Source organism: Dendrobates tinctorius, unplaced genomic scaffold, assembly GCF_039654945.1.
Source record: "Dendrobates tinctorius isolate UK_male_01 unplaced genomic scaffold, ASM3965494v1 ptg000293l, whole genome shotgun sequence".
NCBI classification, from domain to species: Eukaryota; Metazoa; Chordata; class Amphibia; order Anura; family Dendrobatidae; genus Dendrobates; species Dendrobates tinctorius.
This window is the reverse complement of record NW_027361960.1, coordinates 12,486,996-12,501,735: the sequence shown is the minus strand read 5'-3', so window position 1 is coordinate 12,501,735 and position 14,740 is coordinate 12,486,996. Positions and strand designations below refer to the sequence as shown.

General features: G+C 50.3%; 1 protein-coding gene across 2 annotated transcripts in view; it reads left to right on the top strand.

Annotated features, from left to right (window-relative positions):
• The first annotated feature begins 4,732 nt into the window (after positions 1 to 4,732).
• TOMM20 (translocase of outer mitochondrial membrane 20) overlaps positions 4,733 to 14,740 on the top strand; it is a 28,341-nt gene continuing 18,333 nt past the window's right edge. Inside the window, exon 1 of one of the 2 annotated variants that reach the window (XM_073560133.1) lies at positions 4,733 to 5,020. In XM_073560133.1, coding sequence (XP_073416234.1) covers positions 4,894 to 5,020 — 127 coding nt within the window. In that variant the 5' untranslated portion in view covers positions 4,733 to 4,893. The remainder of the gene's footprint in view (positions 5,021 to 14,740) is intronic. The other variant, XM_073560134.1, reaches the window with a different exon arrangement.

The following is a 14,740-nucleotide window of genomic DNA, read 5'->3' as shown; positions in this document are numbered from 1 at the left end:
TGTGGTTTACTGAACGTAGGTATATAGATGGTGAAACTACAAATAAACGTATAATACAATCAGTCAGTATGGGTACATAAAAATACATAATATACATTATACAGATTACCTGCGCTAATAGCTAACCAGGGGAGAGCTAACTAAGAAGGTGATCTAGGACAGGGATAAATGTGGGAGCGTGGTTACTCACCGACGATGCTGACACAGGGGGAGAAGAGGGATGAGGTGTTTTCAGTATGCAAACAGAAGGGAAAATGGTGGACTGGAGGGAAATGGGCTGAGTTAACCCACAATCCCTTGCAAACCTACCCAGGATGCATTGGGAATTGGAGGGAAATCAAGGAAACCAGAAACAGAATAACACTGCAGTTATTATTTTTGGCCACTAGATGGAGCTGGAAACAATAAACATTAAAATGTATGGCAAACTGAGCATTATACTGAATTTATGTTATGGAAATAAACAGTTAAGAGTCATTAATTGTGTCGGAGACAGAACAAAGCTGTTTTTATGAAAGAAAACTGGAGTAAACTGCTTTATGAATCAGGCCCAAAAAACTGATTTGGTATGGTTGTAATGTATAGACGGATACAATTCTTACGTTGGTTTCTTATTCAGCAGTTTCTTCTTTGCAAAATGTTCTTTTTGTTTTTTTTACAGGTTTAATAGCAAAAAAAAATCACAATAATAAAATACAATGTTCTGATGTGAGTACAATTAAAAATACGGACAAAAATTATAAAAGTGGCACAAAAATGGCCATCAAAGTGGGCACCAAAGGCATTATCTATATGCCTCCATAAGTATAATGTACCTCATAGTCCTTCCTATAGTATAATGCACCCCATAGTCCTCCAGATAGTATAATGCACAACCCATAGTCATCTCTATAGCATAATGCACCCCTATAGTCCTCCATATCATATAATGGACCCCATAGTCATCCCTATAATATAATGCACCACAGTCCTCCATATAGTACAATGCACCCCATAGTCCTGCAAATAATATCATGCACAGCCCATAGCCCTACATGTAGTATAACGCACAGGCCAAAGTCTTATATATAGTATAACACACAGTCCACAGTCCTACATGTAGTATAACGCAGTCCATAGTCATACATGTAGTATAATGCACAGCCCATAGTCCTACATGTGGTATAATGTACAGCCCATAGTCCCACATATAGTATAACGCGCAGCCCATTGTCCTACATGTAGTATAACACACAGCCAATAGTGCGACGTAAAGCATAATGCACAGCCCATCATGGTATATTTCCCCCATCCCGGTATATGGACCCACTGTTGTTCAATACACAGGATAAAACACAATGCTCCTACTCTCCTTCATAATGCTTGCATGCCAGGTGGGGTCCGCTTCTGAAGCTGGCAGCTGATTTCAGAATGCGGCAGGAGTGCATCATGTATTGTGTTGCACAGACTCGGCAAGTACATATGCTGCAATACACTTCAGCTGAATGTATGTCCTCAGACGCACATTCAGCTGAAGTAGTGGTTGGCATCGGTAGGTCCCTCACCCGCCAGGTCGCAACGTCCCTGCATACCCCCTATTCCTGTTTTCAGATCTGACTGGAATATTGGACAGAAAATAGGAAATTAACTAGAATAATGAACACCTCTAATCTTCTGACCATAAATGGACCCACACCAACCAATGGTGGGACCCCAAACTATATTGAAATTAGCCCCTAGAGTAATATGTTTGGCGTAGCATACACCTCATCTCGTCATGAATTGGAAAAACTAGTCAACCTGAAATTGTGACTTTGATAAATCTGAGACAAGATATTCAAATCAATAAACAATGGTCGCTTGCCCATTTTCATGTCAGGAGCAATTTTACGTAAGGCATCAGAATCTGTGTATGGGATGTCGAGATCAGCAGTCCAAAGTCATTTATCCCCTAAAAAACACCAGTTACTTATTCAAATCTGTGAAAATTGGCTATTTTGTCCACTTTGATACCCAGGACCCATTTGTTCCAGGCTGGCGACACCTGCATAGCTCCCAACCATCCTGTTTTCCGCGGGACAGTCCCGTTTTCTGCGGGACAGTCCCGTTTTTGCCCCGCCCACCCTCTGTCCTGCCCGGGACTCTATTTTTCCAGCACTGCAGGGAGATAAGCCGCACGCCCCCCTTGCACCGACCCCATCCTTGCCCTCCCAGAGACCCACCGCAGCCTCTCACAGCCTGCAACAATGTCACTAGGTTGTGTTCTCTTCTGTGGCACAGGACCTGTGATGAGGTCACAGGAGGGGTGGAGTCAGGGTCACATGATCAGGAGCCTCCGTGTCTGCAAGACTCTGCAGTGCTGGTTGTCATGGTGCTGGATGAGGGAAGTTTATGTGTTGGGTCAGGAGGGGTTTGCAGGGTGAATGTAGCAGAGCCGTGTGTGTACGAGGTGTACGGAGCGGAGCGGCGCATGTACAAGGTGTACAGAGCGGAGCCGAGTGTGTGCGAGGTGTACGGAGTGGAGCCGTGTGTGTACGATGTGTACAGAGCAGAGCCGTGTGTGTATGAGGTGTACGGAGCGGAGCCGTGTGTGTACGAGGTGTACGGAGCGGAGCCGTGTGTGTACAAGGTGTACGGAGTGGAGCTGTGTGTGTACGAGGTATACGGAGCAGAGCCGTGTGTGTATGAGGTGTACGGAGCGGAGCCGTGTGTGTATGAGGTGTACGGAGCGGAGCCGTGTGTGTATGAGGTGTATGGAGTGGAGCCCTGTGTGTACAAAGTACAGAGCTGAGCTGTGTGTGTACGGGGTGTACAGAGTGGAGCTGCGTGTGTGTGGAGTGGAGCCGCGTGTGTACGAAGTGTATGGAGTGGAACCACCTGTATACGAGGTATATGGAGCAAATTCGCATGTGTACAAGGTTTACTGAGTGGAGCCATGTGTGTGCAAGGTGTACAGAACGTGGCTGCGTGTGTACAAGGTGTACGGAGCAGAGCCGCATGTGAACGAGGTTTACGGAGTGGAGCCATGTGTGTGCGCGAGGTGTATGGACCGGAGCAGTGTTTACAAGGCATACAAAGCGGAACTGTGTGTATATGAGGTTGTGCGGAGCCATGCGTATGCAAGGTGTATGGTGGGGAGCATTCATATCTCCCAACTGTCCCGGATCCAGCAGGACAGTCCCGATTTTGAGTCTGCCCCACTGCCCCAGCCGGGAAGTTACTTTTCCCGCGGACACAGGAGTACACGGCGGAGCCCTGAGGAGCACTTTAAAATTCGCACGTGACGTTCCACTGGAAGTGACGTGCTGAAAGCTGACCGGAAATGAGGTAATTTCAGGAGGCAATTGTGATGGAACCATGGAGGCACTTCAGTGAATGCTTCAGATCCATCACCCTGTCCTCTCCGACAGCGCGGACCGCGGGATCGCCTTGGAATCGGGGATGGCGGCCATGTGAGCGGATCATGGTATGTCCTGCATCGGGAGGCTCAGGTGGGCACTACAATGGGAGCCGAGCTGCTTATAGTATCTTTATATAATCTTTATTTCTTTCTCTGTTTCTTTCTCTCGCTATTCTTTCTATCTTTCCCTCTTCCTTTCTCTCGCTCTGTTATTTCTTTCGCTCTGTTTCTTTCTTTATTTCTTTCTGTAATCTTTTTCTTTCTCTGTTATTTCTTTCCCCTCTTTTTCTCTCTCTGTGTTCTTTTTTTCTCTCCTCTCTATCCCTGAGGAAGGTGCCAGGAAGGGCGCCGAAACGCGTAGGAAGGAATAAAGCAGTACTTTGTTACTACATCTTGCATCCCAGGTGATTTTGTGGATTCAGCAGCGCGGACTGTGGCACATCTTGCTTCCCATATTCTCTGTCAGAGCTGAGGTAGGAACGCTGACAGATCACTGGCCCACTTGTTGGATGGTGGCAGCCCTCTGACAGGAGCTCTCCCAGCAACACAGTGCTTTAGGGTATGTGCACACGTTGTGGATTTTGCTCTGTATCCGCAGATTTGGCCCTGCGGATCCGCAGGAGTTTCTGCTGCGTTGTACAGTACCATTATTTTCTATGGAAAATGAAAAACGCAGTGCACATGCTGCGGATTTTTCCGTGCGGATTTGCTGCGGTTTCAAATCTGCAGCATGTCACTTCTTTGTGGGAATCCGCAGCGGTTTCACACCTGCTCCATTGTACAGGTGTCAAACCGCAGGCTAATCGACAGATAAAACGCAGGTCTTTTGACCTGTGGATTTACCTGCGAATTTTGCAAAATCTGCGCGGAAAAATCCCCAGCACAATCCGCAACGTGTGCACATACCCTAAGGGTGTGTGCACCCGTTGCAGATTGTGCTGCGGATTTTTCCGCGTAGATTTGTCAAAATCCGCAGGTAAATCTGCAGGTCCAATGACCTGCGGATTAGCCTGCGGTTCGACACCTGTACAATGGAGCAGGTGCCAAACCGCTGCGGAATCCGCACAAAGAATTGACATGCTGCGGATTTAAATCCGCGTGGAAAAATCTGCAAAGTCTGCACTGCGATTTCCATTTTACATAGAATAAAATGATACTGTACAAAGCAGCAGAATCCGCAACTTGTGCACAGACCTTTATGCTTGTTGTCCATACCTGTCATGGACAACCTGAATAAATAAATGGCGGGAACACTCCTCAGGGTATATATGTGATGGGCGCATATTGGTCACGTGGTTTCCCCCATGTACTGTATGAGGTGTGTGTAATAAAGCTTCTAGAAAAAAAAATACTGCGACCAGGAAGTGCGCCGCGTGCATGGCCGCCTGTCGCCGGATAGTGACGTCATCTGGGGGAGACGGTCTTTTCGCTTCAAGGGTGCAGAAGGAGAGTAGCAGAGGTGGCCGCGCCTGGTGTTTCATTGTCCTGTGTGACACCTTTGCGGACCGGAGAACATGGTGGTAGTGGGGAAGACCAGCGCCATAGCGGCGGGCGTGTGCGGGGCGCTGTTCCTAGGTTACTGCATTTACTTCGACCGGAAAAGGAGAAGCGACCCTAATTTCAAGAACCGACTGCGGGAGAGTAAGTGTCCTGTGAGACCTGTGCCATGGCCGCCGCTGTAGTGAGTGGGAGCGCCGATTGTTTGGATGTGGCAGTACAATGGAGAAGGCTGGGAAGCCGGCTGAGCGGTGTGTGACCCTCCGAACCGAAGGTTCTCTCAAGCTGGAGCCCTCCATATAGATGTTAATCGTAGGACAAGAGAATGCTCCTTGTTGGGGCCGGAGGAGGGCTGATGGGTTCAGCTCTGTCCCTGCACAGTGGTGTCTTGGTCCATTCACCGAGCGCTGCTCTGCAGGAATAAAAAGGGAGAAGTAGCACTGGACACCCCCCAACCTAATCACTCCAGAGCCCCATATACAATAATGGACACTTGCCGTGGGCAGCGATCGGGTTCCTGGTGGCCACGGGTCGGCTGCAGTCTTCAGTATTTCAGAAGGGCATACATCCGCATACAGAATATTGATGAGCTGCAGCGATCACTTGACCCACCAGGAATATCGTCACGGATCTGACTAGAACTGCACCGCTGTGGGAGGCGAGTATCCTGTGTTTTATATTAAATATAACATATAAAAATAGCTAAGCTGGCCTTGGCTGGTAGTTGATATCTCCTTTTAAAATGAGCCTCCCATCTCCAAAAAAACTGTTCACTTGTAGATACACAGGGAAATGACATTTAAGGGGTTGCCCACCTTTGCTGACAATTTTTGTTTTTGGTAAGCGAATGCATTTAGGCATAAAGAGAATTTCTTTTTTCAATTCTGTTTCTTCAAAAATGTTGCACTGTCTGGCTTTTCCAGACCTTTTTTTTTTTTTTGCTGTACTTTGATGTGATTTGTGACGTGGCAGGAGCTCAGAAAAAGACATAAAAAAAAATAAGAAGTTAGAAGCAGTCCCACTTTAACCTTTTTTTCCCTTTAAACCTGTGTAAATGTTATAGTGTCAGTGTATTAATATACCCACCGATCACTGTCTTTTCCAGTATCCTAGTACCGCTCTGTTCCTTGTCTGAGTCTCAAAACTCTTCAGACAGTAGTGGCTTATAAAATATAAACCTATGGAGCACTAAAACGAGGATCCCTAGCCCCTTTCCGACATTGGGCATATATTTACACCAATGTTGGACTCCCTCCCTTTGATGTGGGTTCCGGTGTTGAGCCCACATCTTTCCAGGGACATGTCAGCTGTTTTGAACATCTGACATGTGCCAGCAATAGCCGCCGGTGGAATCGCGATCCATCCCTGGCTATTAACCAGTTAAATGCCGCTGTCAAACTCTGATAGCGGCATTTAGCAAGCGCTTCCAGCTATCATGCCGTAAATACGCACACCAGTGACCGCGGGTCACCGGTGTGTTGGCATGACAACCGGAGGTCTCCTGGAGACCTCTATGGTTGTCAGTGCCCGATTGCTGTGAGCACCACCCAGTGGTTGGTGCTCATAGCGTCAGCAATTCTACTACATAGAGGCGATCTGATCATCGCCTCTATGTTGCAGAGCCAATCAAGTTGTGGTAGCTTCTAGTCTCCAATGTTTACCACTGGGGGCTGCCATTTTCACTAGTGGGGGCGTGCGTGTCTGTCTGGGCACGACACTTGCACACCTCACTTATGGCAGCCATGGTCATAGGAGCCAACTTTCGGACTCCGACTGTGTCTCTTGCATTGAAGCCACTAAGCTGTGACCTGGGCACATCCTCATGGGCAGTCCAGGTCACAGCTGTGGGAGGAGATCATGGCCATTTTGTCGTAGCCCGCAGCGTATGCTGTGGGCTTTATTTTCCCCTGTCGTTGCACACATTGCTCAGTGCGTGTGATGACAGGAGCTGCTGGTAAGACCGATGGTCAGAGCACTGTGGGGTCATGCTATCACATATCAGCGTGACCCCACATCTGTCACCTGCGGTAACGCTACCGCCGGTGCTGTTGGTCACCGCTGCAGAATCATGCTGGCAGATGTCAGTGTTATCCCGCAGCTGTAACTGTCACCCGCGGTAATGCTACCGCCGGTACTGTCGGTCACAACGCTGCGGGATCGTGCTGGCAGATGTCAGCGTAATTCCGCAGCTGACTGTGACCCGCAGCGGTGACCTGCGGTAAAAAAGCAGGTGCGGGCCGGTGAGACTACTGCTTCCATCAGGCTATGTATAATGGGAGACGAGTTTCATCTGCCGACGCCTATGCTCACAGTTTATAAAAAAAAAAAATTATACTCGCCTCACACCAAATCCCCAACGCCCTCATCTCCTAGAAATAATTAAAATAATAAACCACCATATACTCCCTCTCCGCCGTAATCCAGATTGTCACACAGTGATCTCACGTGTAGAACAGTCACATCGGGAGATGTGAACGTTCTACCCGGCCGCCGGCGATACACTGACGAGCTAATCGCTCAACAGCTAAGCAAGTCTGGTGCTCTCACTTACGTCACCGCTTTGTGAGAACTTTCCCATGCAGCAGTTATGCCGTAAGTAAGAGCACCAGAGTTCGTGATGAACTCCAGTGAACTCTCACAGCAGCACAGTGATACACTGCAGGAGTGATTCACTCCTGTCATTGTATTGCCAGCTGTCTTTGAGAGCAGTCATATCACTACTGTGACTGCTCTCAAAGTGATCAGGATCATCGTGGGACATTATGGATTACCTTCTTGGCGGACAGGTGAGGAAAGTTTATGGTTTATTTTATTTTTGTTGCAGGAGACGAGAGCGTTTGGTATTAGGCGATGCAGTAAGTGTATTTAATTAAGATTCAATAAAGGAGTTTGTGTGATTATTTCAAATAAAGGACTTTATTCTGGATGTGTCTTTATTTACCATATAACTATAGGATTAAGGATTAGTAATGGGTAGGTGTCTTATAGACGCCTCTCCATTACTAAGCCGTGGGCTTGATGTCCCCTCACAATACAAAGGTGACATCAACCCCCACAAATATGAACCCCACTTGCCACCGTTACAAGGCAAGTGGGAGGAGCGAGGCTAAATGCCAGATTTGGTGCATCTTATAGATGTGCCTTTTCTGGGGTGGCTGAGAGCTGATATTTTAGCCTGAGGGGGGGCCAATATCCATGGCTCCTTCCTAGGCTATTAATATAAGCCCGCATCTTTCTGCATAGCCTTTGCTGGTTATCAATTAGAGGTACCCCACGTCATTTTTTGGGGGGGATCCCCCATTTTAATAGCCAGTGAAGGCTAAGTATACAGCTGTGACCTGATATTAACCCCTTCTTTACCGATGATGGAATAGTACGTCATCGGTAAGGATCCCCTGCTTTGAGGTGGGCTCCGGCGGTGAGCCCACCTCAAAGCCGCAACCTGTCAACTGTTATGAACAGCTGACATGTGCCCACAATAGGCGCGAGCGGAATCGCCATCCACCTGTGCCTATTAACTAGTTAAATCCCACTGTCAAAGCTGACAGCGGGCACTTAAATAGCACTTCCGACCGCCAGGCCGGAAGTGAGCTCATCGCCGACCCCATCACGTGATCGGGGGTTGGCGACGCGTTGCCTGGACAACCACAGGTCTCATAGAGACCTCTATGGGTGTTCCAGGCAGATCGCTTTGAGCACCGCCCGGTGGCCGGCGCTCAAAAAACAGCAGTAAATCTGCTACATATGGGTGATCTGCTCATCGCCCATATGTAGCAGAGCCGATCGGGTTGTGCATGCTTCTTGCCTCCTATGGAGGCTATTGAAGCATGCGAAAAGTTTAAAAAAAAAAAATTAAAAATAATAAAAACCTAAAAGTTCAAATCACCCCCCTTTCAACCCAATCAAAATAAAACAATAAAAAAAACCCACATACACATATTAGGTATCACCGCGTTCAGAATCGCTCGATCTATCGATAAAAAAAAAAAGCATTAACCCGATCGCTAAACTGCGTAAGGAGAAAAAAATTCAAAACGCCAGAATTACGTTTTACTCTGTCGCCTCATTGGGGGACACAGAACCATGGGTGTTATGCTGCTGTCCACTAGGAGGCTACACTATGCATAATCTGAAAAAGATTAACTATGGCTCCTCCTCTGCAGTATACACCCCTGGACAGCATCAGCCTTCTCCAGTTTTTGCTTAGTGTCGCAAGAAGGCACACCTTTTTTCGTCTAATTTTTTTTCCCTTTTTCGTCCGGAATACAGATGAAGAAAAGTGGGTCTCCAGCGAGACTCCCGGCATGGCTCCTTCCTTGGCCCCTTTTTAGGGGTGCCCAGTTGAAGTGGAGACGGCTATTCCCCATGTCGCTCTTTCCCCAGTCCCACGGGTACTGGTCCGAAGTTGAGACCCCCCCTCCTTCCCCAACCCCTTTGGGGTCCGGGTTGAGGTCGAGGCGAGGATGAAGACCCCCTGGCGGTGACAGACGCATCCTCCCTAATCCCCCTCGGGGCATTAGGTTGAGACACCTCCGGCAGGGTCGGTGAATAGATGGCACTCTGCACCAGGGACCCCAGACCAGCTGTGGGATCCTGCTGGGGCCGGGGGAGGGTGCAGGCAGACATGGAACAGCAGAGACAGGGCTTTATGCGCCCCTGTCTCTGCAGCAGCAGCGGCTCCAAAGCGCTCCACAGGGACCCCCCAAACAGGAACCGCTACCCCTGCTGCCCCCACCGCTAGCCAGTCGCCCATTCCGGGGGGGTCTGGTACAAATCCGACCCCCTACTGGGCATCAGACCTGTACTTGAGACCGTGGCTTCGGCCTAGCTGAAGCCGCCGCCTTTTCTCCGCCCCCCGCCCCGCCCCCCGGATGACTAAAATGATACTCTATAGTGTCATAGAAGGGGCAGATCAAGGCAGAAAGGGCGCGTTTCTACGTAGCCCAGCGCGCCCTTTTCAGCTCTCCGCCCCCTCCTCCCTCTTGTCAGCGTTCCGGTGGCCAATTTTTTGGCTGCAGACATCCTGACAACGGACGCCTCCAGCAAGAAGGAGAAGCACAGCAGTCTCCGGAGGGCACAGAACTGGGATTTGTCGGCGCTGGACCTAGTGGCATGTTCACAGCTGTGTTCTCTTTACTCAGCTGTGAATCCATACTACCTATAAGGCTCTCTGTGGGTTCCCTCTGCGTAGCCACCCTTGTAGGATCCCTGATAGCCAGCCTCTGTGCACTATGCCGGGCTCAAGAAAGAGAACCTGGCAGGAATGTTTCTATGCATTCTGCAAAGCCACGCTCCCCAGTGGCAGCACGTATCCGCACTGCCGGGATTGCATCCAGAACTCTGGGTCAGAACCCCAGGGAGCCCCTACCAATGCTTCAGTGTCGGATACCACGCCGGAATGGGCTACTCAGATGTCGCAGTCTATGACACAGTCCATAACTTAACCGCTACATTGCTGCAAGCTCTGCAGGGTCGTGTCCCAGCTATGAATGTTACCCAGCAAATGGACAACTTGTCTCAGGAACATGCTGCTTCCGACTCGCACAGACGTAAGCAGACCCACTGGTCTCGTTCACCTGATTCAGCCTATAGCACAAGGTCACCCCCCCCAGGGAGACACACCGTCATTCCAGGTCTCCTAGGCAGTCCCCTGTCAGAGACAGACAATGCAGTTCACCACACAGATCCACCACCACAGAAGACCTCCGCCCCAGATCGCCCACCAGGGAACACCTTAGAGATACACAGGATTCGGAACTCATCTGTGACTCCGGCTCAGACAACGAAACGGAGAGGTCCGTGGTACCATCTCCCCCTAGCAATACAGCGCTAGTTGAGGACATAATCTCTGCCATCCATCGGGTGCTGGAAATTTCGGAGCAAGCCCCAGAACATAAGATTTGCTTCAAAAGTGTTCTGAAACCACCTAAGGTCTTCCTTAATCACCATAAGTTTCAGAAGATACTTACTAAGCAGTTTTCGCAGCCTGAGAAAAAATTTGCCAATCGCAAATATTTGGAAGCGAAGTACCTCTTCTCACAGAAGGACACCAAACAGTGGACAGATCCACCTGAAGTGGACCCCCGGTTTCTAGACTAGCAGCACAGACCCTACTCTCTCTGCCAGATAGCTCAACCCTCAGGGACTCAGCAGACCGGCAAGTAAAACGCATGGCTCGTTCCATTTTCGAAGCGGCAGGGGCCTCCCTGGCCCCTGCGTTCACTTCAGTTTGGGCGGCCAAGGCCATCCTGGCTTGGGCCCAAAAACTGCAGGAGGGTCTTCAAGCTTCAAATACCGGGCTCTCGGACCAAGCGGTTCAGATAGCAGTGGTAGCAGACTACATGCTTCATGCAGCCCTAAACTCAGCAAGAGGTCTAGGGGGATAGCGGCAAACGCCATTACAATTCAGCGTATCCTCTGGCTGCGAGAATGGAAAGTCGATGCGGCCTCAAAGAAGTCCCTCACGCATCTTCTGTACCTTAGTGGAAGGCTTTTCGGCGAAAAGTTGGACACAATGATATCCAATGCCACTGGGGGTAAGAGTACCTCTCTCCCTCAACTGAAACCTAAACGGAGAAACCAGACACGATTCCGATCCTTTCGGAACTCTTTGGGCTGGTCCGTCTCGCGCCCAGCGCAAAATCGTAACCGCTCTCCATGCAGGGACAACCCACGGTCGGCACAGAGACCGGACAGGACTTGGCAGTCGAAAGCAGGCCAAGCGAAACCCAAGGGAGGAAAACCTCAGAACTTCGCTTCATCATGACTCATGAACTCCGCAAGACATCCCACCAGTAGGCGGGCAACTTTTACTCTTTCAGCAACTCTGGCTGCCTATTACAGAAGACAGGTGGGTCAGGGAAATAGTGTCTTCCGGATACAAGATAGAGTTCACTTCCAGTCCACCGAACCAGTTCTTCCTCTCTGTTCCACCAACACCATCAGACAAGGCTCGTGCCTTCCACCAAACGGTCTCCTCTCTCCTTCAAGCAGGTGTTGTGGTGCCGGTTCCCGCGAACGAAAGATTTCGAGGGTTCTACTCCAATCTATTTGTAGTTCCCAAGAAAGGAGGCAGCGTCTGGCCCATACTAGACCTAAAACAGCTCAACAAATATGTACGGGTCCGACATTTCCGCATGGAGTCCCTCCGGTCCATCATAACATCCATGGAGCAGGGAGAATACCTTGCCTCCATAGACATACAAGACGCATATCTGCACATACCAATTGCTCCCGCCCATCAAAGGTTTCTCAGGTTCGTGGTCAACCAAAACCACTACCAGTTTGTCGCCCTCCCGTTCGGACTCACCACGGCTCCAAGAACGTTTACCAACGTCATGGCAGCCACCATGGGCGTTCTACACTCCAGAGGCATTCTAGTCGTTCCGTACCTGGACGACCTTCTCATCAAGTCTTCCACCTTCAAGGACTGTGAGGTCAGTGTCTCAATCACAATAGACACACTAAGTCGTCTGGGATGGTTAGTCAACCTACAGAAATCGACTACCCCGTGTCAGCCTCTAACCTTCCTAGGAATGTTATTCGACACCTCCAGGGGTCTGGTGCTCCTTCCCAAGGACAAGACACTGGCCCTCTGTCTGGGAGTTTGCACGCTCCTCCGCAATCCTCCCCGATCTCCGGTTTGCCATGAGAGTCCTCGCAGGATGGCAGCAGCAATGGAGGCAGTGCCATTTGCCCAGTTTCACCTCAGGCCTCTTCAACTAGCCATCCTCAGATCTTGGGACAGGAATCCCTTCTCCCTCGACAGGGAGTTCCGGTTGACATCGTCAACCAGGAGGTCCCTACATTGGTGGCTCAAGCCAACTTCGCTTGCACGAGGAAAACCCTTTCTCTCAGGTCAATGGAAGGTCCTGACCACCGATGCAAGCCTGACAGGTTGGGGTGCGGTGCACCTACATCACAGGGCACAAGGCAAGTGGTCACCAATGGAAGCGACCTTGCCCATCAATATCCTGGAAATCCGGGCCATCTTCCTGGCACTGAGAGCCTTTCGTCACTTACTTGCAGCCTCGCACATACGGATACAGTCGGACAATGCCACGGCGGTGGCATATGTGAATCGCCAAGGCGGGACCTGCAGCGCTCAGGCGATGAGAGAAGTGGCACATATCCTCCACTGGGCGGAAAACACGAGGTCGGTGCTCTCTGCGGTCCACATTCCGGGTGTGGAAAACTGGGAAGCCGACTTTCTCAGCAGGCAAGGAATGGACTCGGGGGAGTGGCCTCTCCACCCCGAAATTTTTTACCATATCTGTCAACGCTGGGGAACCCCGGATGTGGACCTAATGGCATCCCATCTCAATGCCAAGGTCTCCAATTTCATGGCCAGGACACAAGACCCGCGGTTGCTCGGAGCGGATGCCCTGGTCCAGGATTGGACCGAGTTCCAGCTCCTGTACATCTTTCCACCCCTCCCCCTGATCTCTAGGGTCGTGAGGAAGATCAAACAAGAGGGAGTTCTAACCATCCTGATCGCGCCGGACTGGCCCAGACGTACATGGTACGCCGACATCGTACAACTTACAGCAGACGCCCCCTGGCGTCTCCCCGACCGTCACTACCTTCTGTCACAAGGTCCATTCTACCATCAGAATTCAGGGGCTCTCAATTTGACGGCATGGTCCATGAAACCTGGATTCTAAACCAGGCAGGGTTCTCACCGGATGTCATTGTGACCATGATCAGGGCAAGGAAGCCAGCCTCCGCCAAGATTTATTATCGTACCTGGAGAGCTTTCTTTTCCTGGTGCGAATCTCACGGACAAGTCCCACTCCCTTATTCCCTCATGAAGGTACTAGGTTTCCTTCAATCGGGCCTAGACGCCAATCTATCCCTAGGCTCGCTTAAGAGTCAGGTGTCAGCGCTTTCAGTCCTTTTTCAAAGGCGCATTGCTACCAAACCGCAAGTAAGGACTTTCCTCCAGGGAGTTTCCCGATTGATTCCCCCCTACAGACATCCACTGGAAACGTGGGACGTCTGTCAACCTGACAGCATTGCAGGCACCACCCTTCGAACCCCTTAAAGACGTTCCACTCTGCATTCTGTCACAGAAAGTGGGTTTTTCTAGTGGCAATCGCCTCGCTACGCAGAGTGTCGGAATTGTCAGCACTTTCCTGCAGACGGCCTTTCCTAGCTTTTCACCAGGACAAGGTGGTTCTCCGTACTGTACCATCCTTCCTTCCGAAGGTTGTGTCCACCTTTCACCTTAATGAGGAAATCTCACTGCCATCCCTTTGTCCGGTTCCGGTTCATAGAGTGGAAAAGGCTCTGCATACGCTTGACCTCGTCAGAGCATTGTGGATTTACGTGTCCAGGACTGCACCCTTCCGGAAGTCTGATTCCCTCTTCATTCTTCCGGAAGGCGGTCGCAAGGGCCTGCCGGCTTCCAAGGCTACCCTTGCCAGGTGGATCAAGTCCACCATACATGAGGCCTATCGACATAACAGTTCCCATCTTCCGGCCGGTATCACTGCACACTCGGGCAGTAGGGGCCTCCTGGGCCATTCGGCACCAGGCTTCGGCACAACAAGTGTGTAAGGCGGCCACTTGGACTAGCCTACACACGTTTACGAAACACTACAGTGTTCATACCCAGTCCTCAGCGGATGCGAGCCTTGGTAGACTGGTCCTGCAGGCGGCAGTGCCCCAAGTTTAGGGACCTGCTAGCACAATATTCGTCCATTGCTTCCCACCCAGGGACTGCTTTGGGACGTCCCATGGTTCTCTGTCCCCAATGAGGCGACAGAGTAAAGGAGATTTTTGTGTACTCACCGTAAAATCTCTTTCTCTTAGCCTCTAATTGGGGGACACAGCTCCCACCCTGTTGCCCTTAGGGGCCGTTGT